The sequence below is a fragment of the Mobula hypostoma genome, chromosome 5 (genome assembly GCF_963921235.1).
Source record: "Mobula hypostoma chromosome 5, sMobHyp1.1, whole genome shotgun sequence".
Lineage (NCBI taxonomy): Eukaryota > Metazoa > Chordata > Chondrichthyes > Myliobatiformes > Myliobatidae > Mobula > Mobula hypostoma.
This window is the reverse complement of record NC_086101.1, coordinates 187,608,149-187,634,558: the sequence shown is the minus strand read 5'-3', so window position 1 is coordinate 187,634,558 and position 26,410 is coordinate 187,608,149. Positions and strand designations below refer to the sequence as shown.

Genomic DNA, 26,410 nt, shown 5'->3' with positions numbered 1-26,410 from the left:
GAGGGTGCTTGACCCACTGAGTTCCTCCAACATTTTGTGCGTGTTTTGCTTTGGATTTCCTGCATCTGCAAACGTTCTTAAGTTTACAACTTCATCTTCAGTTGGTTCAAAAAATAACACAACATAAGAAACAGGAGCAGGAGTAAGATTAGTTTTATCTGTCACGTCTACATTGAAACCTATATAGTGAAATGCGATATTTGCGTTAACAATCAACAAAGTCTGAGAATGAGCTGGGGGCAGGCCGCGAGTGTCATTCTTCCAGTGCCAACATAGCATGCCCACAACTTACCAACCCTCGCCTGCACGTCTTTGGAATGCGGGAGGAAACCGGAGCACTTGGAAGAAACCAAGGTGGTCTCGGGGAGAACGTACAAGCTCCTTACAGACAGTGGCAGGAATTGAAACCTGATCTTACAGCTGGTGCTGTAAAGTGTCACACCAACCTTTGCAACACTAATCCTTGCAAGTGGTACAAAGATTGTTGTACAAGTCTGAAGTAGAGCAAAAAGAAATGCTAGAGTGACAGTAGCAGTGTAAATGAAAGAGGTAGAGTTAAGAGTCTGTGATCATGGCAGCACCATCAGGAAGGGGATTAGCTTTATTTGTTACATGTACATTGAAACATCCAGCAAAGTGCTTCACTTCTGTTGGGGATATGCTGGGGGCAGCCACGGGTGTTAGCATGCTTCTGGCACCAGCACTGAATGCCCACAACTCAATAACCCTAACCCAAACATCTTTGGAATATGGGAGGAAACCAGAGCACCGGGAGGAAACCCTTGAAATCACAAGGAGAATGTACAGACAGAGGCAGGAATTGAAACCCGATCTTACAGCTAACACATTGTAAAGCATTGTGCTAACTGCTACACAGCCATGATGGGAGTAACAGAGGGGATAGGTTCGGAAGTCTTTCAAGCTCCTGTATCTTCTCCAGAAGGTAGGAGAGAGAAAAGGAAATGGGCAGGTTTGCTTATCATTCCGGTGAACTTGGAAGACTTTGCACAGTGAGCAAGTGTGACATGTTCCCAGAGCCTTGAGATGCCTTTCAGAGTTGGGGAGTCTGCCATCTGCAGGCTCCCCGCTAAGCTGCACACCCACTCTGACTTGAAACATTGTCATCTCTGCTTCTAAATGCTGGAAGTCCTTTCCAAACAGCAGTGGTTCATGAAGGAGGCTCCCCACCTCCTTCTCAGGGGTAATCGAGGATGGATAATATTTGCTGGTGTTGCAGGTGAAACAAAAAATGAATGGAGATTCTGTAGATGCTGGAAATCTTGAGCAACACACACAAATGCTGGAGGAACTCAGCAGGTCACGCGGTAACTTTGGTGAGGTCTTGGGCCGAGACCCTCCATCAGGAAAGGAAAGAAAGGGGACAGAATCCAGAATAGGGCGATGTGGAGGGGAAGGAATACAAGTCAGCAGGTGATAGGTGAGACCAGGTGAGGAGAAAGGTGAGTGGGTGGGGGAGAGGGTAATGAAGTAAGAAGCTGAGAGGTGATAGGTGGAAAAGACAAAGGGCTAAAGAAGAAGAAATCTGATAGGAGAGGACAGTGGTCCATGGGAGAAAGGGGAGGAGGAGGGGCATCAGAGGGAGGCTGCCAGGCTGCTGAGAATATTGTGCATATCTCTGGAGTGAGTCACCCTCTCCCCATTACATCTGCCCCTTTCCTCCAGGCTACCCGGGTGAGGTGTGACTTTACAATGCCTGTTAATCAGCATTCTCTGTTTTCACCCCCAGGTCCACCCGGGGCACTGAAGTCTCACCGAGGGCAAGGCAGTCACTTGGAAGCAGCGGGGCTAAGACAAAAATGGGTAAGTGTTGAGGGGCTTATAAAGTGTCAACATTATCTCCTTGTTTTAATATTCTATTCCTCTTGAAATAAATGCCAACATTACATTTGCCTTCTTTACCACAGACTCAACATGTAAATTAACCTTCTGGGAGTCTTGCACAAGGACTCCTAAGTCCCTTTGCACCTCTGATGTTTGAATTTTTTGCAGTTTTGTTCCTTTGACCGAAATGCATTATCGTACATTTCCCAACACTATATTCCATCTGCCAATATTTTGCCCATTTTTCCAATTTGTCTAAGTCCTTCTGCAATGACATTGCTTCCTCAGCAAACCTACCCCTCCACCTATCTTCGTATCATCTGCAAACTTTGCCAGAAATCCATCAATTCCATTATCCAAATCATTGACAAACAATGTGAAAAGTAGTGGTCCCAATACTGACCCCTGAGGAACACCACTTGTTACTGACAGCCAATCAGAAAAGGCCCCCTTTAATCCCACTCACTGTCTCCTGCCTGTCAGCCATTCCTCTATCCATGGCAATATCTTTCCTGTAACAGCACAGGATTTTATCTTGTTGATTTGTTGGGCAAGATTTTCGTTTACAGAAACCTTGCTGACTTTGACTTATTTTATCATTAGCCTCGAAGTACCCTGAAACCTCATTCTTAATAATAGACTTCAACACTTTCCCAACTACTGAGGTTAGGCTAAATAGCCTATAATTTCCTTTCTTTTGCATTCCTCCCTTCCTAAAGAGTGGAGTGACATTTTCCAGTCCTCCAGAACCATGCCAGAATCAAGTGATTCTTGAAAGTTCATGACCAATGCATCCGTTATCTCTTCAGCAGTCTCATTCAGAACTCTGGAATGTAGTCCATCTGGTCCCTATCCACTTTAAGACCTTTGAGTTTGCCTAGTACCTTTTCCTTTGTAATAGCAATGGTATTCACTCCTATTCCCTGACACTTATGGACCTCTGGCACATTGCTAGTGTCTTCTAAAGTACTTATTAAGTTCATCAGCCATTTCTTTGTCCTTCTCGCCAGCATCATTTTCCTGTGGTCTAATATCAACTCTCACCTCCCTTTTACTCTTTATATAACTGTAAAAAGCTTTAGTATCCTGCTTTATATTATTGGCTAGTTTGCCCCTGTATTTCATCTTTCCCCTTCTTATAGCTTTTTTAGTGCCTTTTGTCGGATTTTATAAACTTCCCAATCATCCAACTTCCCAGTAACTTTTGCTACATTATATGCCCTTTCCTTGGCTTTTACTTGTCCTTAACTTCCCTTGTCAGCCACGGGGTTGCCTATCTCTGTCATTCGAGAACTACTTCTGTGGGACATATCTATTCTGCACCTTGTGAACTATTCCCAGAAAGTTCAGCAGTCTCTGCTCTGCCTTCAAACCGCCACTTTCCTCCTCAATCCACCTGGGCAAGCTCCTCTCATGCCTCGGTAGTTCCTTTTATTCCATTGCAGTACTGATATATTCGACTTAGGCTTCTCCCTCTCAAATTGCAGTATGAATTCAATCGTATTATGATCACTGCCTCCTAAGGGTCCTTCATGTTAAGCCCCTAATTGAAATCTGGATTATTACTCAACACCCAATCTAAGATGGCCTTTCCCCGAGTCGGCTCAAGCAAAAGCTGCTCTAAAAAGCCAACTCATTGGCATTCAACAAATTCCCTCTCTTGCAATCCAACACCAATCTGATTTTCCCAGTTCCCTTGCATATTGAAGTCCCCCATTACAATTGTGACATTACCTTTATTACATGCCCTTTCCAACTCCCTTTGCAATCTCAACAACATATCCTGGCTACTATTTGGAGGCTAATGTATGATCCCCATAATGGTTTTTTCACTCATGGAGTTTCTTAACTCCACCCAGAAAGATTCGATGTTCCCTGACCCTATGTTACCTCTTTCTAAAGGTGTAATTCCATCTCTTACCCACAGAGCCACACCACTGCCTGTGCCTTCCTGCCTGTCCTTTTGATACAAAGTATATCCTTTGATATTAAGCTCCCAACTATGACCTTCTTTCAGCCACGACTCAGTGATGTCCACGTCATACCAACCAATCTCTAACTGTGCCATGATTCATCCACCTTATTCTGAATACTATGCTCATTTCAATACAGCACCTTCAGTCCTGCATTCTTTGCCCTTTGAATTTTGCATGAAGTGAAGCAAACTGGATTGATAATATGACTATGGGCTCCAAAGATTAAGTGCATGATGGACCCATTTATTTACTTTGTTTGTTATAGTTTAAAAGATTTTGTCAATACAACTTTAATCTAAGTTTAGACTGGTGTGAGCTAATTTATTCCTTCCTGGCAAATGGTAAGTTTGCATGGGTGTGTCAGTGTTCATACAGGTAATAGCACAAACATAAATAAATCTACAGATGCTAAAAATGCAAGCAACACTCACAAAATGCAGGAGGAACTCAGCAGGTCAGGCAGCATCTATGGAAGGGCGAGACCCTTCATCAGGACTCATTACGAAATATTATCTGCCTACTCTTTTCCAGAGATGTTGCCTGGCCCGCTGAGTTCTTTCAGCATTTTGTATGTGATATAAGTAATAGTCTTATTTACCCTTAAAGGAACATTCAACGTTTTATGTTTTTTGTGTTTGCCTGGATCATAGTTACCCGAGACCTGTTTATTTACCGATAATGGTATGTCCAGTCCTTATATACTTCCATCCCCCATCAGGAAGGTCTCAAAGCTCTACGCTTCTTTTTGGATTCCAGACCTAATCAGTTCCCCTCTACCACCACTCTGCTCCGTCTAGCGGAATTAGTCCTTACTCTTAATAATTTCTCCTTTTGCTCCTCCCATTTCCTCCAAACTAAAGGTGTAGCTATGGGCACCCGTATGGGTCCTAGCTATGCCTGCCTTTTTGTTGGGTTTGTGGAACAATCTATGTTCCGTGCCTATTCTGGTATCTGTCCCCCACTTTTCCTTCGCTATATCAACGACTGCATTGGCGCTGCTTCCTGCACGCATGCAGAACTCGTTGACTTTATTAACTTTGCCTCCAACTTTCACCCTGCCCTCAAGTTTACCTGGTCTATTTCCGACACCTCCCTCCCCTTTCTAGATCTTTCTGTCTCTGTCTCTGGAGACAGCTTATCCACTGATATCTACTATAAGCCTACTGACTCTCACAGCTATCTGGACTATTCCTCTTCTCACCCTGTCTCTTGCAAAAACGCCATCCCCTTCTCGCAATTCCTCCGTCTCCGCCGCATCTGCTCTCAGGATGAGGCTTTTCATTCTAGGACGAGGGAGATGTCTTCATTTTTTAAAGAAAGGGGCTTCCCTTCCTCCACTATCAACTCTGCTCTTAAACGCATCTCCTCCATTTCACGTACATCTGCTCTCACTCCATCCTCCCACCACCCCACTAGGAATAGGGTTCCCCTGGTCCTCACCTACCACCCCACCAGCCTCCGGGTCCAACGTATTATTCTCCGTAACTTCCGCCACCTCCAACGGGATCCCACCACTAAGCACATCTTTCCCTCCCCACCTCTCTCTGCATTCCGCAGGGATCGCTCCCTACACAACTCCCTTGTCCATTCGTCCCCCCCATCCCTCCCCACTGATCTCCCTCCTGGCACTTATCCGTGTAAGCGGAACAAGTGCTACACATGCCCTTACACTTCCTCCCTTACCACCATTCAGGGCCCCAAACAGTCCTTCCAGGTGAGGCATCACTTCACCTGTGAGTCGACTGGGGTGATATACTGCGTCCGGTGCTCCCGATGTGGCCTTTTATATATTGGTGAGACCCGACGCAGACTGGGAGACCGCTTTGCTGAACATCTACGCTCTGTCCGCCAGAGAAAGCAGGATCTCCCAGTGGCCACACATTTTAATTCCACATCCCATTCCCATTCTGACATGTCTATCCACGGCCTCCTCTACTGTAAAGATGAAGCCACACTCAGGTTGGAGGAACAACACCTTATATTCCGTCTGGGTAGCCTCCAACCTGATGGCATGAACATTGACTTCTCTAACTTCCGCTAGGCCCCACCTCCCCCTCGTACCCCAGCTGTTACTCATTTTTATGCACACATTCTTTCTCTCACTCTCCTTTTTCTCCCTCTGTCCCTCTGAATATACCTCTTGCCCATCCTCTGGGTCACCCCCCCCCCCTTCTCCCTAGGCCTCCTGTCCCATGATCCTCTCGTATCCCCCTTTGCCTATCACCTGTCCAGCTCTCGGCTCTATCCCTCCCCCTCCTGTCTTCTCCTATCATTTTGCATCTCCCCCTCCCCCTCCAGCTTTCAAATCCCTTACTCACTCTTCCTTCAGTTAGTCCTGACGAAGGGTCTCGGCCTGAAACGTCGACTGCGCCTCTTCCTATAGATGCTGCTTGGCCTGCTGCGTTCACCAGCAACTTTGATGTATGTTGCTTGAATTTCCAGCATCTGCAGAATTCCTGTTGTTTGTATTTACCGATAATGACACTTTCATTGTTATTCCCATGCACGAATTATGTTGCTGTTAGTTTGTATTCACAGTGATAGCTAACTCATTGCAAGCTCATGGTGAGAGGGCTGTAATACATAGATATATTATTGTGATTTGTAGTAATGTTTATGTATTGCATTTCATTGCGGCTGCAAAGCAACAAATATCATGACACTTCTGTTATATTGCTGTTATAGTAGGTTACAATGCTAGCACAACATGGTGGGCTGAAGGGCCTGTACTGTGCAGTAACTTTCTATATGTCAGTGGTAATAAACCTGATTCTGAGCTTCAGCACTTAACTCTTGCAACTTGGAAAGTCCCGTGCTGTACTGCGTTTGATTACTCTCAGCTCCATCAACTGTAACCTATGCAATGGTCTGAAATGCCCTCCTCCTATGTCATAAGAAAATATAGATATGGTAATTTGGATTGTCTCAGAGAAACTCACAAACTTCAGTCATACAACTTACTCTCACTATCACAGCACTGTGTAAACATCCCACCTACTGAGCAATAATTTAACCTGTTTGCACAACTTCTTGTGTTTTCAGGAGAAAGGGTTGCCAGAAGACGAAGCATTGGGTGGCTTTGACACAAAGAGGTTAACTGGTAAGTCCTTTGATGGCTCTGGGCCTGCACCCACTGGAGTTTAGAAGATTGGGAGGTGATCTCATTGAAAACTACTGAATATTGAAAGGCCTCGATAGAGTGGAGAGCATGTTTCCAATAATGGGGGAGTGTAGGATCAGAGGATAGAGCCTCTGAATAGAAGGATATTGCTTCAGAAAAGGGATGATGAGGAATTTTGTTAGCCATAGGGTAGGGAATCTGTGGGATTCATTGTCACAGGTGCTGTGGAAGCCAAGTCAGCGGGTATATTTAAAGCAGTGATTGATAGGTTCTTGATTCGTAGCTTATCTTCATATTTCTCCCTTTATGGCTCCTGTTGTTCTTTAAAAGCTTCCCAATACACTACCTTCCCACTATTTTTTTCCTATATTATAAGCTCTCTCTTTAGATTTTATGCCTTTGACTTCCCTGTCAGCCATGGGTACCTCATCCTCTCTTTAGAATACTTATTCATCTTTAGGATGTATCTTTCCAGCACCTTCCCAATTTCCACAAGAAATAACAGCTATTGCTGTTCTGTCATCATCCTTGCTAGTGTCCCCATCCAATCAACTTTGGCCAGCTCCTCTCTCGTGTCTCTGTATTTATCTTTACTCCACTAAAATATTGGCACATCTGATTTTAGCTTCTCTTTCTCAAACTGCAGGGTGCATTCTATCATATCATGATCACTGTCTCCTAATGGTTCCTTTACCTTACGCTCCCTAATCTAATCTGGGTCATAGCAGGGTTATGAAATAACAGGGGTAAAAGGACCCTGATGGCAGTTATTTATAGGCCTCCAAACAGCTGCAGGGATGTGGACTACAAATTACAACAGGAAATAGAAAAGGCTTGTCAGAAGGGCGGTGTTATGATAATTGTGGGGGATTTTAACATGCGAGTGGATTGGGAAAATCAGGTCAGCACTGGATCTCAAGAGAGAGAACTTGTCTGCGAGATGGCTTTTTAGAACAGCTTGTTGTTGAGCCTACTAGGGGATCAGCTGTACTGGATTGGGTACTGTGTAATGAACCGGAGGTGATTGGAGAGATTGAGATGAAGGAACCCTTAGGAGGCAGTAATCATAACATGATTTGAGTTCACTGTGAAATTAGAAAAAGAGAAGCCGAAATCTGATGTGTCGGTATTTCAGTGGAGTAAAGGAAATTACAGTGGCATGAGAGAGGAACTGGCCAAAGTTGACTGGAAAGAGACACTGGCGGGAAAGACAGCAGAGCAGCAGTGGCTGGAGTTTATGCGAGAAATGAGGAATGTGCAAGACAGTTATATTCCAAAAAAGAAGAAATTTTCGAGTGGAGAAAGGATGCAACTGTGGTTGACAAGAGAAGTCAAAGCCAAAGTTAAAGCAAAAGAGAGGGCATACAAGGAAGCAAAAATTAGTGGGAAGAGAGAGGATTGAGAAGTTTTTAAAACCTTACAAAAGGAAACCAAAAAGGTCATTAAGAGAGAAAAGATCAACTATGAAAGGAAGCTAGCAAATAATATCGAAGAGGATACTAAAAGCTTTTTCAAGTATATAAAGAGTAAAAGACAGGTGAGAGTAGATATAGGACCGATAGAAAATGATGCTGGAGAAATTGTAACGGGAGATGAGGAGATGGCAGAGGAACTGATCAAGTATTTTGCATCAGTCTTCACTGAGGAAGACATCAGCAGTACACTGGACACTCAAGGGTGTCAGGGAAGAGAAGTGTGCGCAGTCACAATTACGACAGAGAAAGTACTCAGGAAGTTGAATAGGCTAAAGGTAGATAAATCTCCTGGACCAGATGGAATGCACCCTCGTGTTCTGAAGGAAGTAGCTGTGGAGATTGCGGAGGCATTAGTGATGATCTTTCAAAAGTCGATAGATTCTGGCATGGTTCCGGAGGACTGGAAGATTGTAAATGTCACTCCGCTATTTAAGAAGGAGGCAAGGAAGCAAAAAGGAAATTATAGACCTATTAGCTTGACATCTGTGGTTGGGAAGTTGTTGGAGTCGATTGTCAAGAATGAGGTTACAGAGTACCTGGAGGCATATGACAAGATAGGCAGAACTCAGCATGGATTCCTTAAAGGAAAATCCTGCCTGACAAACCTATTACAATTTTTTGAGGAAATTACCAGTAGGATAGACAAGGGAGATGCAGTGGATGTTGTATATTTGGATTTTCAGAAGGCCTTTGACAAGGTGCCACACATGAGGCTACTTAACAAGATAACAGCCAATGGAATTACGGGGAAGTTACATACGTGGATAGAGCATTGGCTGATTGGCAGGAAACAGAGAGTGGGAATAAAGGGATTCTATTCTGGTTGGCTGCCGGTTACCAGTGGTGTTCCGCAGGGATCAGTGTTGGGGCCGCTTCTTTTTACATTGTACATCAACGATTTAGATTATGGAATAGATGGCTTTGTGGCTAAGTTTGCTGACGATAGGAAGATAGGTGGAGGGGCCGGTAGTGCTGAGGAAATGGAGAGTCTGCAGAGAGACTTGGATAAATTGGAAGAACGGGCAGAGAAGTGGCAAATGAAGTACAATGTTGGAAAGTGTATGGTTATGCACTTTGGCAGAAGAAGTAAACGGGCAGACTATTATTTAAATGGGGAAAGAATTCAAAGTTCTGAGATGCAACCGGACTTGGGAGTCCTCGTACAGGATACCCTTAAAGTTAACCTCCATGTTGAGTCAGTAGTGAAGAAGGCGAATGCAATGTTGGCATCATTTCTAGAGGAATAGAGTATAGGAGCAGGGATGTGATGTTGAGGCTCTATAAGGCGCTGGTGAGACCTCACTTGGAGTACTGTGGGCAGTTTTGGTCTCCTTATTTAAGAAAGGATGTGCTGACGTTGGAGAGGGTACAGAGAAGATTCACTAGAATGATTCCGGGAATGAGAGGGTTAACATATGAGGAACGTTTGTCCGCTCTTGGACTGTATTCCTTGGAGTTTAGAAGAATGAGGGGAGACCTCATAGAAACATTTCGAATGTTAAAAGGCATGGACAGAGTGGATGTGGCAAAGTTGTTTCCCATGATGGGGGAGTCTAGTACGAGAGGGCATGACTTAAGGATTGAAGGGCGCCCTTTCAGAACAGAAATGCGAAGGAATTTTTTTAGTCAGAGGGTGGTGAATCTATGGAATTTGTTGCCACGGGCAGCAGTGGAGGTCAAGTTATTGGGTGTATTTAAGGCAGAGATTGATAGGTATCTGAGTAGCCAGGGCATCAAAGGTTATGGTGAGAAGGCAGGGGAGTGGGACTAAATAGGAGAAAATGGATCAGCTCATGATAAAATGGTGGAGAAGACTCGATGGGCCGAATGGCCTATTTCTGCTCCTTTGTCTTATGGTCTTATGGTCTTATTACACAACATCCAATTCAGAATTGCCATTCCCTTAATGGGCTCAACCACAAGCTGCTCTAAAATGCTTTCTACAATTTTTCTCTCTTGGGATCCAGTACCAACCTAATTTTCCCACTCTGCCTGCAAACTGAAATCCCCATAACATTGCCTTTTTGACATACATCTTGGCTACTGTTCAGAGGGTCTTTTTACCTTTGCAGTTTATTAACTCTACCCACAAGGATTCTATATCTTCTGCTCCTATGTCACCTCTTTCCATGGATTTGATTTCATTTTTTACCAACAGGGCCACCCCATCCCTTCTGCCAACCTGCCTGTCCCTTCGATACAAAGTGTATGTTTGGATGTTAAGCTCACAACTATGATCTTCTTTCAGCCATGACTCAGGGATGCCCACAACATCATACCTGCCAATCTCTAACTACGCTACAAGATCATCTACCTTATTCCATATACTGTGTGCATTAAAACATAAAACCATCACCCCTTTTGATTTTGGCCCCATGTTACACTTTAACTCATCCTACCGGCTGCAATTTTGCCCTATCATCTGCTTGTCCTTCCTCACTGTCTCACTACACATTGCATCTAGTTATATGCCAACTGTTCCATTCTCAACCCTATCACACCAGTTTCCATCACCCTGCCAACTTAAACCCTCCCCAACAGCTCTAGCAAAACCTGCCTGCAAGGATATTGGTCCCCCTTGGATTCAGGAGTAATCTGTCATTTTTGTACAGGTTTACGTTCAGCAGAAGAGATCCCAATGATCCAGAAATCTGAAACCATGCCTCCTGTACAAGTTCTTCATCCTATTCTTACCCCCACTGGTACACGGCAATGGAAGCAAACCAGATATTACTGCACTGGAGGTTCTGCTTTTCACATTTCTACCTCACTCCCAATATAATCCCTTTGGGATCTCCTTCCTTTTCCTATCCATGTTGTTAGTACCAATATGTACCACAACTTCTAGCTGTTCACTCCCAACCTTTAGAATGCCATGGACCTGACCTGAGACATTCCTGGCCCTGGCACCTGGGAGGCAACGTGCCATCTGTGTCTCTCTTTAATGTCCACAGAATCTGCTTTCTGCTCCTCCAGTTAATGAATCCTCTATATTTACTGCACTCCTCTTTTGCCTCCCTTCCCTTCCGAGCCACAGAGCCAGAATCAGGGCCAAAGTCCCGGTCGCTTTGGGTTCCCCGGGTAGGTTGTCCTCCCCAACAGTATCCAAAGTGGTATACTTATTATTGAGGGGAATGGCTACAGGGGTACTCTGCTGAGTGGCTGAGTATTCCCTTTCACTTTCCTGACAGTTACCCAGGTACCTCCCTCCTGCAACTTTGGTTGACTACCTCCTGTAGCTCCTACTATCACTCCCTCATTTTCTTATATGAGCTAAAGGTCATCAAGCTGCTGCTCTAGTCCTTAACACGCGAGTCATCACCCATTGAGATTCTGGCAGATTTATTATTCCTCTTAACCTCATTCTCCTATTTTCCCCCCATAACCTCTGATGCCCTTACTAACCAAATACCTATCCACCTCCACTTTACATATACTCAGTAACTTGGCCTCCACAGCTATCTGTGGCAATGAATTCCAGAGATTCGCCACCCTCTGGCTAATGAAATTTCTCCTCATCTCTGTTCTAAAGGGATGGCCTTCTATTCTGAGGCTGTGCCCGCTGGTCCTAGGATCCCCCACTATAGGAAACATCTTCTCTAAATTCACTCTATCTAGACCTTTCAATGATCCTCCACCAGATTTTGTTTTAGGTGAAGCAAATCTGATTGACTAACTTGATTGAGCTCTTTGCTGAAGTAATGGCAAAGTGGATGTCTTGTATATGGAATTTCAAAAAGAATTTTATCAAGAGTTAAGTTATAAACTTTCCAGTGAACCTGCAGCTCATGGGATTAATGGGGCAGTGGCCGTGTTGCTATCCGACTAGCAGAGTCAGAATGCAAAGTGATAATGAAGAGCTGGGGATAATACTGTTCCATTCTAGTTGTCTACAGATTACTACTCTATTCACTGATATTGTATTGTCAATGAATCTTTCTCAGTCTCATGTCAAGACCATTTTATCGTTAGTTTTCCAAACCTTTGCTGTAATTTCTTTAAACCTGCTCTCCACTGTTCTCAGGTGGGGCATTTGCTTGCCCTCCAGATCTCTCTGGGCCTGACAGATCTCGTGGTGAAGGGCCAACATATGTCAACATCCCAGTGAGTCCAGTGTCTAAGAAGCAGCTCCACTACATGGAGCTTGAGCTCCAGGAACCCGGTGCTGCCATTCGAGGTAATTCAGCAGAGTCATGCCACAAGACTTGTGTTTCCAACCTCCTCTTCTAGTTAAAATGAAGCCCTCCCTTCCCTTCTGAGCCACAGCGCCAGAATCAGGGCCAAAGTCCCGGTCGCTTTGGGTTCCCCAGGTAGGTTGTCCTCCCCAACAGTATCCAAAGTGGCTATACTTATTATTGAGTGGAATGGCTACAGGGGCTGAGTATTCCCTTTCACTTTCCTGACAGTTACCCTTTTATTTTAAAATAAATAAAAGGAGGTTCACGAGAATGATTGCAGGAATTAAAGGTTTAACGTACCAGGCGCATTTGATAACTCTGGGACTGTACTTGCAGGAGTTTAAAAGAACGAGGGGGGATCTTATTGAAACCCATCAAATATTGAAAAGCCTAAATAGAGTGGACATGGAGAGGATGTTTCCCATAGTGGGGTGTCTAAGACCAGAGGCACAGCCTCAGAATACAAGGACATCCCTGTAGAACAGTGATGAGGAAGAATTTCTTTAGCCAGAAGGTAGCGAATCTGTGGAATTCATTGCTACATATGGCTGTGGAGACCAAGGCACTGGGTTTATTCACATTGGAGGTTGATAGGTTCCTGATTTGGAAGGGTGCTAAAGGTTACAGGGAGAAGGCAGGAAGATGGAGTTGAGAGGGATAATAAATCAGCCATGATCAAATGATAGAACAGACTTGATGGGCTAAATGGCCTAACTCACTCCTATGTCTTATGGTCTTAACTGCATTGGTGCTTTAATAGATATTATTATTTATAATCACCCATATATTCAAAGAACATTGAACAGTACAGACCCATGATCTATGCACTGATTGTGATGCCATATTAAACTAATCCCTTGCCCACATATGGTCCATATCACCCCTGCCTGTCTAAGTGCCTCTTAATATTAATATAGACTATCTTAATATTAATATAGACCGTATAGGTAAACAAAATGATGGGGTATATATAGGGTAAATGCAGGAAGGCTTTTTCACTGAGGAGGGGTGAGACTAGAACTAGAGGTCATAGTTTAAGGGTGAAAGGTAAAATACTTAAGGGGAACTTCCTCACTCAGAGGGTTGTGAGAGTATGGAACGAGCTGCCAGCGGAAGTGGTGGATGCAAGTTCAATTGCAAATTGTATGATAACTTTGGATAGGCACATGGATTGGAGGGGTATGGAGGGCTATGTGAGTTGATGGGACTAGGTATATTCACAGTTCAGCAAGGGCCTGTCGTCCTGCTGTATAACTCTATGACTATGTAATTGGTCAACTAAGAGGTATTTTCCACTAATTTAATGGACATCAAAGCTGCAGAAAGCTGTAAACTCAGCCAGCTCCATCATGGGCACTAGCCTCTGCAGTATCCAGGACACCTTCAAAAGGCCATGCCTCAGAAAGGTGACATTCATCATTAAGGATCCCAGCAGCCAGGACATACCCTCTTCTCATTACTACCATCAGGGAAGAGGTACAGGAGCCTAAAGACACACACTCAGTGTTCCATAACAGCTTCTTCCCCTCTGTCATCAGATTTCAGAGTGGACAATGAACCCATGAACACTACCTCTCTATTTTTTCCTCTCTTACTTAATTTTTTTTATATGTACATTGTAATTTATAGTTTCTATTGTTATGTATTGCAATGTACTACAGCTGCAAAACATTACATTTCATGATAGATGCCAGTGATATTAAACCTGATTCTGATAAAATTGTCGCTGTTGGAATCAGAAACTATGCTAGAAATGCTGAAGAATGCCACCAGTCAAGTAGAACCTATAGGAAAAGAAACCAGTCAATGCTTCAGGTCAAAGATCTTTCATCAATTTTGAACAGGAACATTACTTGTTCTCTTCCCACAGGTGACTGACTGAGTTCTTTCAGCTCCCAAACTAAACTTGACCTGACTTCAGCCAATCCAAAGACTCTGGAATGATCCCCAACCTGACCCCAAGCTAACCAACCAACAATGGAGCTATAACAATCTCTAACACCTAACACTGATCTAGAATAGAGTACGCAGGTGCTTGGCATGGAGTGGACAAGTTAGGGTGAAGGGCCTGGTTCTGTGTTGTAAGACTATGATAAGGTAAAATTACCTCTAAAATAAGGTAAAAAAAAAACCCTTAAAAACAGAACATTAACAGGTCAGGCTGGAAATAGATGAGATATTAACTTATGTGATCTATTAAAGCTCTACTATGATAATATATTTTGTGTTATTAACTCCTGCTTGAGAGATTCTAAATGAATGATGTACACAGTTTTAGTATAACGACATAGCTGCTGTTACCCAGTTGAATGCTACATTAGGCATCTGGAAGGAAGGGATTCTTGCATTACCAAGAACAACTAATCTCCTGAGGTTGGGATGTGTATCACTGCAGTAGTGGTTCTTTGAGACCTTCAGAACACTGCAACCACTGTAGAGCAGTAATGCATTCCTCACCTGTGGATCTTTGGTAGTGGTTCACCAATTCATAAAATTGTTACAGCATAGAAGGAAGGCACCTTACCTATCTACTTCATCTACCTTGCACCTTATTGTCTGCCTGCACTGCACTTTCTCTGCAATCTGTTATTGTTTACCCTTGTACTACCTTAATGTACTGATGTGATGAAATGGATAGCAGAAGTTTTTTCTTCCCCACTGTACTTTGGTACAAGTGGCAATAATAAACTAATTCACCATTCAGCCCATCAAGTCAAACCTGTCCCATTCTCTCAGACTTTCCCCAGAGCCCTGCAACTTAGACCATAAGACATAGGAACAGAATTAGGCCATACAACCCATTGAATCTGCTCTGCCAGTCCAATGTGTGTGTTATTTTTCCGCTCAACCTAATTCTCCTGCCTTCTCCCCATAACCTTTGATGCCCTTACTATTCAAGAACCTACCGACCTCCACTTTAAATATACCCAATGACTTGGCCTCCATAGCTGACCGTGGCAATGAGTTCCACTCTAGCTAAAGAAATTCTCCCTCATCTCTATTCTGAGGCTGTGCCCTCTGGTTCTAGTCTCTCCCACTATAGGAAACATACTCATTACATCCATTCTACCTTGGCCTCTCAGTTTTTTGGGGGTCAGTGTTGAGACGGCTTCATTTTATGCTGTATATCAAAGATTTAGATGATGGAATAATTAGCTTTGTTGCCAAGTTTGCAGATGATATGAAGATTGGTGGAGGGGCAGGTGGTGTTGAGGAAACAGGTAGGCTGCAGAAAGACTTAGGCAGATTAAGAGAATGGGCAAGGAATGGCAAATGAAATACAATGTTGGAAAATGCATGGTCATACACCTGGGTAGTAGAAATAAATGTGCAGACTATTTTCTAAATGGCAAGAAAATCCAAAAATATGAGATGCAAAGGGAGTCCTTGTGCAGAACACCCCAAAGGTTAATCTGCAGGTAAAGTTGGTGGTAAGGAAGGCAAATGCAATGTTAGCATTCATTTCAAGCAGTCTAGAATCCAAAAGCAGGGATGTGATGCTGAGGCCTTATAAGGCACCGGTGAGGCCTCACCTTGAGTATTGTGAACAGTTCTGGGCTTCATATCTAAGAAAAGATGTGCTGGCATTGGAGAGGGTTCAGAGGAGGTTCACGAAGATGATTCTGGGAATGAAAGGGTTATCATACGAGGAATGTTTGATAGCTCTGGGTCTGTACTCACTGGAATTTAGAAAGATGAAGGGGGATCTCATTGAAACCTTTTGGATGTTGAAAGGCCTAGGCTGAGTAGATGTGGAAAGGATGTTTCCCAGGGTGTGGGAGTCTAGGACAAGAGGGCTCAGCCTCAGGATAAAGGGATCTCCATTTAAAACAGAGATGCAGAGAAATTTCTTTAGCCAGAGGGTGGTGACTTTGTGGAATTTATTACCACTGGCATCTATGGAGGCCAGGTCATTGGGCGTATTTAAGTCGGAGCTTGATTGGTTCTTGATTGGCCATGGCATCGAAGGGTATGGGGAGAAGGCTGGAGAGTGGGGCTGAGGAGGGGAAAAAGAATGGACCAGCCATGATTGAATGGTGGAGCCATGATTGAATTGGGCAAATTTTTTTTTTTCAAAAATGCCTTTTCTTGGATTTGGTTGAGTCTGTTTCCATGCAGGCAGTGAAAACATCCTCACTCTTGTACATATTACCCAAACTTTATCCCCATGCCTCCTGTTTCTTGAGCTATGCTTATGGAATCATCAACTCCTACAGCACAGAAACAAGTCCTACAGCCCATCATATCCATGCCAATCATCAAGAACCTATCCACACTACAGTAGTGTGGCAGTTAGTGTAGTACTCTACAGCACCGTTGAATGGGGTTCAATTCCCGCTACTGTCTGTTAGGTGTTTGTATGTTTTCCCCATGACTGGGTGTCCTCTGCGTGGTCCACTTTCCTCCCAAATTTCAAAGATGTACCAGTTATTAAGTTATGAGAATGTAACATTGATACTGGAAGCCTGGCGACACTTGCAGGTTGCCCCCAGTACATCCTCGGACTGAGTTGATCGTTGATGCAAGTGAAGCATTTCACTGTATGTTTTGATGTACAATAGGCAAATAAAGCTAATCTTTAATCTTTATTGGAAGCATTCTCACCATGTCCACTCAGAGGCCTTTCAGATTTGATCCCTATAGAGTGTTTAGCTAAATGCCTTTCCTTGGACCTGATTGAATCTCTTTCCTTGCACGTAATGAGCACATCCCCACTCTCCAGTGAATTTTTTTTCTTCAAATTTCTTCTTACCCTTTTACCCAATACTTTAACCTTGTGCCCCTTGTTCCTTGAGCCATACCCATGGAGTCATAATAGTACATTACAGAAACAGGCCTTTTGGCCCATTAAGATCATGATGAACCATAAACTGCTTACTTCCATCGACCTGCACTGGGACCACAGCCTTCCAAATCCCTACCATCCATGTACCTATCTAGTAAAGGCATCTTTTAGTCTTGTGAGACCATGGATCTGCGCCTGGAAATTCTCTACTCTCCAGGGCGCAGGCCTGGGCAAGGTTGTATGGAAGACCAGCAGTTGTACCTATCCAAACTTATCTTAACCGTTGAAATTGAGCTCACATGCCCTTGTGCTGGCATCTTGTTCCACACTCTCATGACCCTCTGAGTGAAGAAGTTTCCCGTCATGTTCCCCTTAAACCTTTCACCTTTCACCCTTAACCAGTTACCTCTGGTTGTAGTCCTACCTAACCTCAATGGAGAAAGCTTGCTTGCATTTACCCTATCTATATCCCTAATAATTTTGTATCCCTCTATCAAATCTCCTGTCAATCTTTTACGTTCCAAGGAAAAAAAGCCCTAACCTATTCAATCTTTCCATATAACTCAAGTCCTCTAACCTGGCAACATCCTTGTAAATTTTCTCTGTACTCTTTCAACCTTATTTCCTGTAGGTAAGTATACAGTTTTAGCCACAATACTCCAAATTAAGCCTCACCAACACCTCATACAACTTCAACATAACTGTAGTCATAAACTTCTACAGCACAGAAACAAGTCCTTCAGCCCATCAACCATCAAGAACCCATCTACATTAATCTATTTCCAGCACCTGCTCTGTAGCCTTCTATTCCCTAGTGATATTTTATTTGCCCGGAAACTAGTAGTAGTATCTTTGCCTGTTCCGGCCTCAGGCAGAGCGCTCCAGCTCTAATAGACCCACTTGTTATTACAAGCACTGGCAAAGGAGAACTCCCATCATGTGAATACTGGAATGCATTATTCACTGCTGTTTGAGAAAAAGGTTAACAAAAAGAGTAACACTCATAAAATGCTAGAGGAACGCAGCAGGTCAGGCAGCATCTGTGGAGGGGAATAAACAGTTGATGTTCCAGGCCGAGACCCTTCATCAAAACAGATTAGCTTCATTTGTCACATGTACATTGAAGCACACAGAGAAATGTGTCAGTGACTGACACAGTGCGTGGACAGTCCCCAACGTGACGCCACGCTTCGGGTGCCAATGCAGCATGTCCACAGCTCAATAATTCTTACTAAACCTTAAGTCTTTGGAATGCAGCAGGAAATTGGAGCACCTGCAGGGAAACCACGTGGTCACAGGTAGAACATAAAACTCTTTACAGGGAATTGAACTTGATCTCTGGCACTGCAAAGCATTATGCCAAGTGCAGCTCTGGAGAGGTTGTGTGGAGGTTTGGCTCTCAGTATGTCTTCCTACTCTCATTGATGGTAGCATGCACCTCTCTCCAGCAGGGGCGAGTTCATCCAAGTACGCACAGATCGACATCACAGCGACGGAAACAGCGCACAAGGTGGGCAGCCAGCACGCCCAGCACCGGGAGGAACGGCTGCAAGAACTGGAGCAGAAGAGGAAAGGACCCCCACTGCAGTGATCTGTGGGCTCTGTGGAACACATTTCTTTTCTTTCATACAAGCCCTGCGCACTGAAGTAGTTTCCATGCCGGCCTGGGCAGACAGGTACCTGTCCGACTTCCACACTGACCTTGCTTCTGAAGCACCAAGACTGTGACTCTGCACGAGCTTGAAGGGCGATTGGATTCAGGAATCTTGTGCGACGCATTATCGGCAGAGAATGTATTTTTGACCTATTCCCTCCTCATCCATCTTTCATCACCCTCCACCTCCAGCTGTCTCATTGCTTGGGGTGCTGGTTGCCCTGTGGTGCCTTTCCCATACTTCCAGAGGGAGCCACAGACATGAATATTGTTGGGCTGTTCTTTACCTGGGAGGGGCAGTCTTAGGGTGTATTGCAGGCAACCTCAATCATGTCCTCATGCCTTGTAGTGGGCTGCTGTCCTCTCACTTCCCATTCGTCCTTGCTTGGAGGTTCCAAGTCCAACTCTACAATGCCCATGGTACTTTTGCACACTGCTTGGGCAAGGGTGCTGAACACCTGACCTAATTGGTCTGCATGACCCATCTTGTTGCCAGCTACATATTTAGATGTGCAGATGAGGTAGTTTGGACACTGGGAGGTGTTTTGGGGAAGACAACTTTTTTTTGCCGTTTTTAATAAGCTATGGTAAGGCTGCAATTTGTGTCATGGCGTACTGAAGAACACAGAAAAGTAAAGCATAGGAACAGGCCCATCAGCCCATAACATTTGCACTGAACACAATGCCAAATTAATCTCAATCCCTTCTGCCTTTTTTGATCCATATCCCTCCTCAATGTGACTATCTTAAGATCTTGTTCTTGTAAATGCCACTATCGTATCTATTTCCACCACTACCCCTGGCAGCCTGTTCCAGGAATCTGTGTGTAAAAAAACTTACCTCACTCATCTTCTGTAAGCTTTCCCCCTCACCTTATATGCACGTCTCCTAGTATCTGGCATTCTTACCCCGGGGAAAAAATCCATCTACACTGTTTATGCCTTTAAGTTTACAAACTCCTAGAAGGTCTCCCCTCAGCCTCTGGTGTTCTAGAGCAGGGGTTCCAACATTTTTTAAATGTCATGGGCCCCCAACCATTAACTGAGGGGTCAGCGGACCCCGGGTTGGGAACCTTTGCTCTAGAGAAAACAACCCCCAAGTGTGTGTCCATCCTCTCCTTTGAGCTCATCTTCTCTAATCCAGGTAGCATCCTAGTAAACCCTTGTCAGCTTCCACACCCTTCCTGTAATGGGGTGACCAGAATTCCACGCAATACACTAAAACAGTTTTATTTAGCTACAACATAGTTTTCTTACTCTTATACCCCAAAGAATGAAAGCAAGCATGCTATTTGCCTTCCTTACCATCCTGGGTGGCAGAGTGGAGATGCGTCTCTCCCAAAGGAGATGTAAAGTACTCCTTCCTTCCGTTAGCCTGCAGGCACCACTGGGCAGGAGCAGCACCTGCTTAGCAAACCCACCCCGATCATGAAAACATGACCGACAAGCCCTATCTGCCCAAAGTGACTGAGTGTAAAGCGCCAGTAACCCGACTTTGCACCGTCTCCTGTCAGAAGAAATGATAGTAGCTAAGCTATACATGAAGGTCAGGAGCTGGACTTGATTGTCAGAGACTATTTAAGATGCACACCATTGGGAACTTTTAATAGGTAGTGAGAGCTTATCCTCACTACCACCCAGAACCTTAAGGAACTATTTTGTATGCCTCTATCAAATCCCTCATTCTCCTACGCTCCAGGGAATAAAGTCATAAGCTATTTAACCTTTCTCTGTAACACAGGTCCTTCAGGAGTGACAGAGTTTCTTCCCAAAAGGGTGTTGGAGAACAAGATGTTTTAGTGAGCTAAATGATTTTTAAATAGACATGTTTCTTGATCACCAGAGGGCATGAGAGGCAACTGGACTAGAACAATCAGGTACAAAAACAATGGCAGCTCACTTCAAAGTTCTAAGTAATGTTATTAACCAAGTGCATATATGACACCACATACTAACTATTCTGAGATTCTTTTTTTTAAGTGGGGGGGAACATTCACAGTAAATACAAAGAAACACAATAGAATCAATGAAAATCTGCACATAACAAAGACCAACAAACCGCCAATGTGCAGAAGACAAGTTGTACAAATATAAAAACCCCTAAATAATAATGATAGATAAGTAATGAACATTGGGAACAGGTCACCCTGGTAGTGTAGCGGTTAATATGACACTATTACAGTTCAGGGCATTGGAGTTCGGAGTTCAATTCCATTGTCCTCTGTAATAACAGCGTGTTCTTCCGTTGAGCATATGGGTTTCCTCACTCAGTCCAACAACACACCAGTTAGCAGTTTAATTGGTAACTGTAAATTGTCCTATGATTAGGCTAGGGTTATATAAATGGGTTGCTGGGCCAAAGGGGCCTGTTCCACGCTCTAAATAAAATGAGTTGTAGAGTACTTGAAAGTAAATCCATAGTTTGTGGAAGTAGTTCAGTGTTGAGTTATCTGGTTCTAGAGCCTGATGATTTTGGGGTAATAACTGTACCTGAACCTGTGGTGGGGTACCTATGGCCCACACCACCAGATTCCACTTCCCTGATGGTAGCAGCAAGAAAAGAGCATGTGACACTTACATGGCAAACAGGGATTTCTCCAACTAAAGGGACCTTCTGAGCAACTACCATATTCCTATAATGAACGTTCAACTGCCTTTGCATTATTTTACACTGGATTGCCTTTTTAAAACAGCCCTGCTGATTTATTGATCCACTCTTACATTTTTTAAAAACTTATTGGAAAGTTAACTGCTTGTCTTTTTTTTAAATGTTCCATCGTTCTGCATCGTTGCACAGACACCAATACCAGATTCTGCCAATCGGGGTCTTAAGGTCAATTCCTTTTTTTTAATCTTCCACTATGTCCTGCTGAACAAATCAAGAACAATGCAAAAAAAATCTTTCTGACATCTGCAATAGGAAATGTTTTGCAAATGTAAACCAGAGGGAATGGATGAAAAGTGTACAATGAAGAGCTGTTCAGTTTTGAGGAGGGATTTCCTCTGGTTTAGTTCTTGATTTGTGTATTTATAATGTATTTATTTTACATGTGCATATATATATATATATTTTAATCGACTTTTATCTTTGAACTATTTTGGGGTTACTGCTGTTATCTTAATGTATAGTTGTGTTACTTTACTCCCAATGTTAATATATTCCCTCTTCGGGTTACAACACCCATGTGGAGAAGTGAAGGTTATGTACACTGTTCAATATCACTGCCAAATCTCTTTTTTCAAACTAATGTTTCACCCTCAAAGCTTTTAATGCCGACTAACAATAGACTTCTGAAATTCTACAGAATCACTTGTCAAGTCAAACTTGTTAGGATTCAGAAGACTGCTGTAGATACACAGTTCATGTATAATGTCCAAGTAACTAACCCATATATGACGGTGACACTAAAGGCAATTTCTTTTTTTCTTTGCCTTAGTTGTTCACGCTATTTTGAATAAGAATTGCTGAGGGAGAGAACTTTGCCAACACTAGTTCCAGCTTCACACATTTTGTTCACAGGATGTGGATGTTACTGATAGTCCTGTTCCTAATTGCCCCTGAGCTTCAGGGACTACATAACGTTAGCATAACCATTCACATCCTCAGGACATCATAAAGTGCTTCACAGCCCATGCCCGACTTTTGAAGCATAAACACTGTTGTAACACAGACAAATACAACACCCTATTTGTGCCCTTCAAGCTTCCTGTTCCATAGCAATTGGATAAATGTCATGAGAAGGACACAACTCACAAATCCACCTGATAAATTGATTTCCATCTGGAAGTCAACATGGGTGACAGTGTGATGTCCTCTAGGACTAGACTAGAGTCAGTGTTGGTGCATAAAGCACTAAAATGGGCCCTGAGCCCTAAAGCTTAGCTCTTCAGCAAGATTGCTACCACTTTTGTTGCAACACAAGTTCCAGATCTACCCTTAATTGCCAAAATGATAAAGTGGAAGTTGTGTCACTTGATCTTGTTCCTCGCCAGTCCCACATTGGAGCAGAATTAGGCTTCCCTAACCTTGCAACCAGTTTCTGAAAAAAATGAGATATCAATCTCCCAGAAAAATATCCCACGTGAAGTTTGGGTTTTGTGAGAGGAACTTCTCCTAGGTGTCTAAGCCAATCAGCATCACTAAAACAGACACAAGAGACTGAAATAAATCCAGTCCAGTTAAAGGACTTGAACGCTGGCTGATAATTTCCTTCCAAAGCTTCTGCTTGACCCACTGATGTCCTCCAATAATTTAAACAAAAAGCAAAAAAAAACTGTTTACACAACAAAGAAATTAAGACCAGTTGTTCTTGTGTTTGCTAGTTGTCAGTGTGACAAAAGTGATTGCATTTCAAATGCAATTCTTTTGGCTTTGAAGCAATTTGCAGTGTTCCAGGTTTGAGAAGTGCAAACTCTTCTATTCAATTACATTAACACCACATGCGATGACAAGAGTGAATCACTCTGACAGGTTAACAGCTGACACTGATTTCACTAATTGCAATCAATCTTTGTTTTAGAAGCTCAGAGGGTGAATTGATAAAGAATTATTACTTATTGCTAAAATAGTATATTGTTTTGAAACAAGAGTTAAAATTTTAAGGGCTTGGAAGTTTGTTATATGATGCCTGTGAGGTCATCTTAAAATAGGTCTTTGTTATTTTTGTACAGAAAATAATTCCATTATTCTGTGGTCTCACCTCAGATGTTACCTCAATGTGCAGGGTACTGCAGAGACCCGGTCAAACTGCTGGAAAGCCGGTCCATCTTCTTGGTGTTCATGTGCCCCCATTGATGAGGAGCTGACTGTTTTGGAGGGACAGTTTGTTTGAATCTCTTGCAACCTGCCATTACTCCTTGCAGCAGGCTGCTTAACATTGCAGAACCTGGACTGTCCTTGGTGGTAACCATGTCTACACACCTTCAAAAGGAGTTGGAGTTCCAGCATATTGACCTGGGACCAATCTCTCTTACTAAGCTGACTCAATCCCTTAACAGGTGAACTCAGTTGATACAACACAAACCAGATTGAAACAGGCACCTTGTTTGCCCACTTTGGGCCAGGATTCGATGGCAGCATCCACATTAGATTCTTGAAATAGAAAATGTATGGGGAAAAGAGGAATCAGACGATCAGTAGGAGAGACTGACTGATATTTTAGGGTTGTAGTATTTTCACCGAAATTCACTAGTTTCTCCTACTCTCAGTTGCTGTAATTTCAGAATTAAAAAAAAATCCTTCACGGGATGTGGATGCTGTTGGCAAAGTCAGCATTAATTGTCCATCCTCGATTGCCCCTGAATTTACGAGGATGTTTAAGAGTCAATGACACTGGTGGGTCATCACATCAGGTAACGACAAGCAGGTTCAGTTGGCCTGGTGGTATCTGTGAAGGTCTCTTTCCACGGATGGTATCAGACCTGCTGAATATTTCTGTTCTTATTTCAGATTTTTCTGTATGTGTTCTTTTTCTTTGTGTTCCTCTCTTGAAGGGCATTAAGTCAACCTGATGACAACCCAGTAGTTTACTGAGACTGAGACTACTGGTTATTGAGACTACTATTTTTTTTTCCTAAATTAATGACTCAATTTAATTGCTTGCATTTTTCCAATCACCATGGTAGTTCTTAGAATTTGTTTCTGGATCTGTGGTCTAGAACTTTGTGGCTGCTAACCACACTACCATCCCCATTCTGTGTTCATTTGCAAGGAGGGCGCTGGATTAAACTGCAGGATGGATTGGTTCTCATCTTGTGCTCAGTGAGCCCAGAGAAGTGGCTGACCTTCCCTCTTGACGTTGATCCATGTCAGGTGCAGGCTCTTTACACAGAGTGTTGGGTGTGTGAAACACTATGCCAGGGGTGGTAGAGACTGATACTTTAGAGACTCTTAGAAAGAAAAATGAAGGGCTATGTGGGAGGGAAACATTGATTGTTTGTGGAGTAGGTCAAAAAGGTCAATTCAACATTGTGGGCTGAAGGGCCCATTCTGTACTGTCCTGTTCTATTTCTGGACAGTTGCTCCAGACACCAGTTGACCACTGACCTTTGCTTATGCAAGTGACATTTGCAGGAAGGCAGCAAATCACAGATTACTGTCACCATCAGGATATGCCAGATAGGAATCAGAAATTAGAGTGGTGGCTACATATTTATCCATTCCTATCTCAGGGTACTGAGCTCAATTATTTTGCGTACACTGGCATCAGTATGCAACCCGGGAGTCAAGCCTGAAACCAAGTCTGCACATCTTAAGTTTCTGTACTGACTCTGTTGTTGGGGTTTACAGGGGAAATGGCTAAATGGTTGAAAGATAATAAATACTCTGCAACTGCTAAAGTGAGAGTAGGCTTTTTTCCCATATATATTATACACATACATACACTGGACATGTTTACATATTTTTATTCTCAATATGTTTGGTGATAATCCCCATACTGTACTGTACTTGTTAAAATGTGGTTACTCCATCTGTGCTCTGGAGACAGTTTTCAGTATTTCAGTAACCTGACCTCAATAAACATCTTGGCTGAGACTGATTTGCCTTTGGAGTATTTTTTTTCTCTTTCCAACCAATATTTTCTTTTAATTGTCAAATGTTTTTGCATTTAATGCCAGTCATGTTTTCTGCTGTATCAAACTGTCAGCCTTTAGCTGCTAAGCTCATTCAGGACCCAAGGACAATATAAGAATTTATGGTAATAAAGAATATTTATGGTGCAACTGTAACGAAAACCAATTTCCCCCGGGATCAATAAAGTATGACTATGACTAAGAAAAACGAAGCAATGGTAGACAGACCAGACATGAGATTCTGCAGATGCAGGATATCTTGAGCAATACACACAAAATGCTGCCATTGAATCTCCAGTATATTGTGTGCTGGCAGATGAGCCTTTCGAGCCTGGTCCACCCTTTAATATGATTATAGCTCAGGCTGGAGGAGCAACACCTCATTCCATCTGGGTAGCCTCCAACCTAATAGTATGAGCACCAATTTCTCTAACTTCCAGTAATTTCTCCACTCTCTTGCCATTTGCCAGTCTGGTTTCCTTCTCACCCCTTCCCTTCTTCTCACCCACCCATCACCTCCCTCTGGTGTACTAACTCCTCTTTCTCTCATGGTCCACTCTTCTATCAGATTCCTTTTTCAGCCCCTTGCCTCTTCTGCCTATCACTTCACCTACCCTTACTCAGAAAGTTGATCTTCATATGCAGCAGGGTGGAGGAAGAGGGCAGAAGCAATAGCATAACTACTGAAAGCCCTGTTTAGACCACATCCCATTTCAAGGAAATGCAGTCAACATGAGTGCAGCTGAGCCTTTCTGAAGCTTCAAACCTCAGCATTGATGGGGTATTTGTTATAAATCAAAGCCCCA

At 43.3% G+C, this 26,410-nt stretch overlaps 1 protein-coding gene across 3 annotated transcripts in view; it reads left to right on the top strand.

Moving 5' to 3' along the window:
* The window catches only part of dok7b (docking protein 7b), a 106,701-nt gene extending 80,929 nt beyond the window's left edge, over positions 1 to 25,772 (top strand). For 2 of the 3 annotated variants that reach the window (XM_063049522.1, XM_063049524.1), the window contains 4 exons: positions 1,748 to 1,821; positions 6,861 to 6,918; positions 12,439 to 12,591; positions 18,827 to 25,772. In XM_063049522.1, coding sequence (XP_062905592.1) covers positions 1,748 to 1,821; positions 6,861 to 6,918; positions 12,439 to 12,591; positions 18,827 to 18,969 — 428 coding nt within the window. In that variant the 3' untranslated portion in view covers positions 18,970 to 25,772. The remainder of the gene's footprint in view (positions 1 to 1,747; positions 1,822 to 6,860; positions 6,919 to 12,438; positions 12,592 to 18,826) is intronic. The other variant, XM_063049523.1, reaches the window with a different exon arrangement.
* The last annotated feature ends 638 nt before the right edge of the window (positions 25,773 to 26,410 follow it).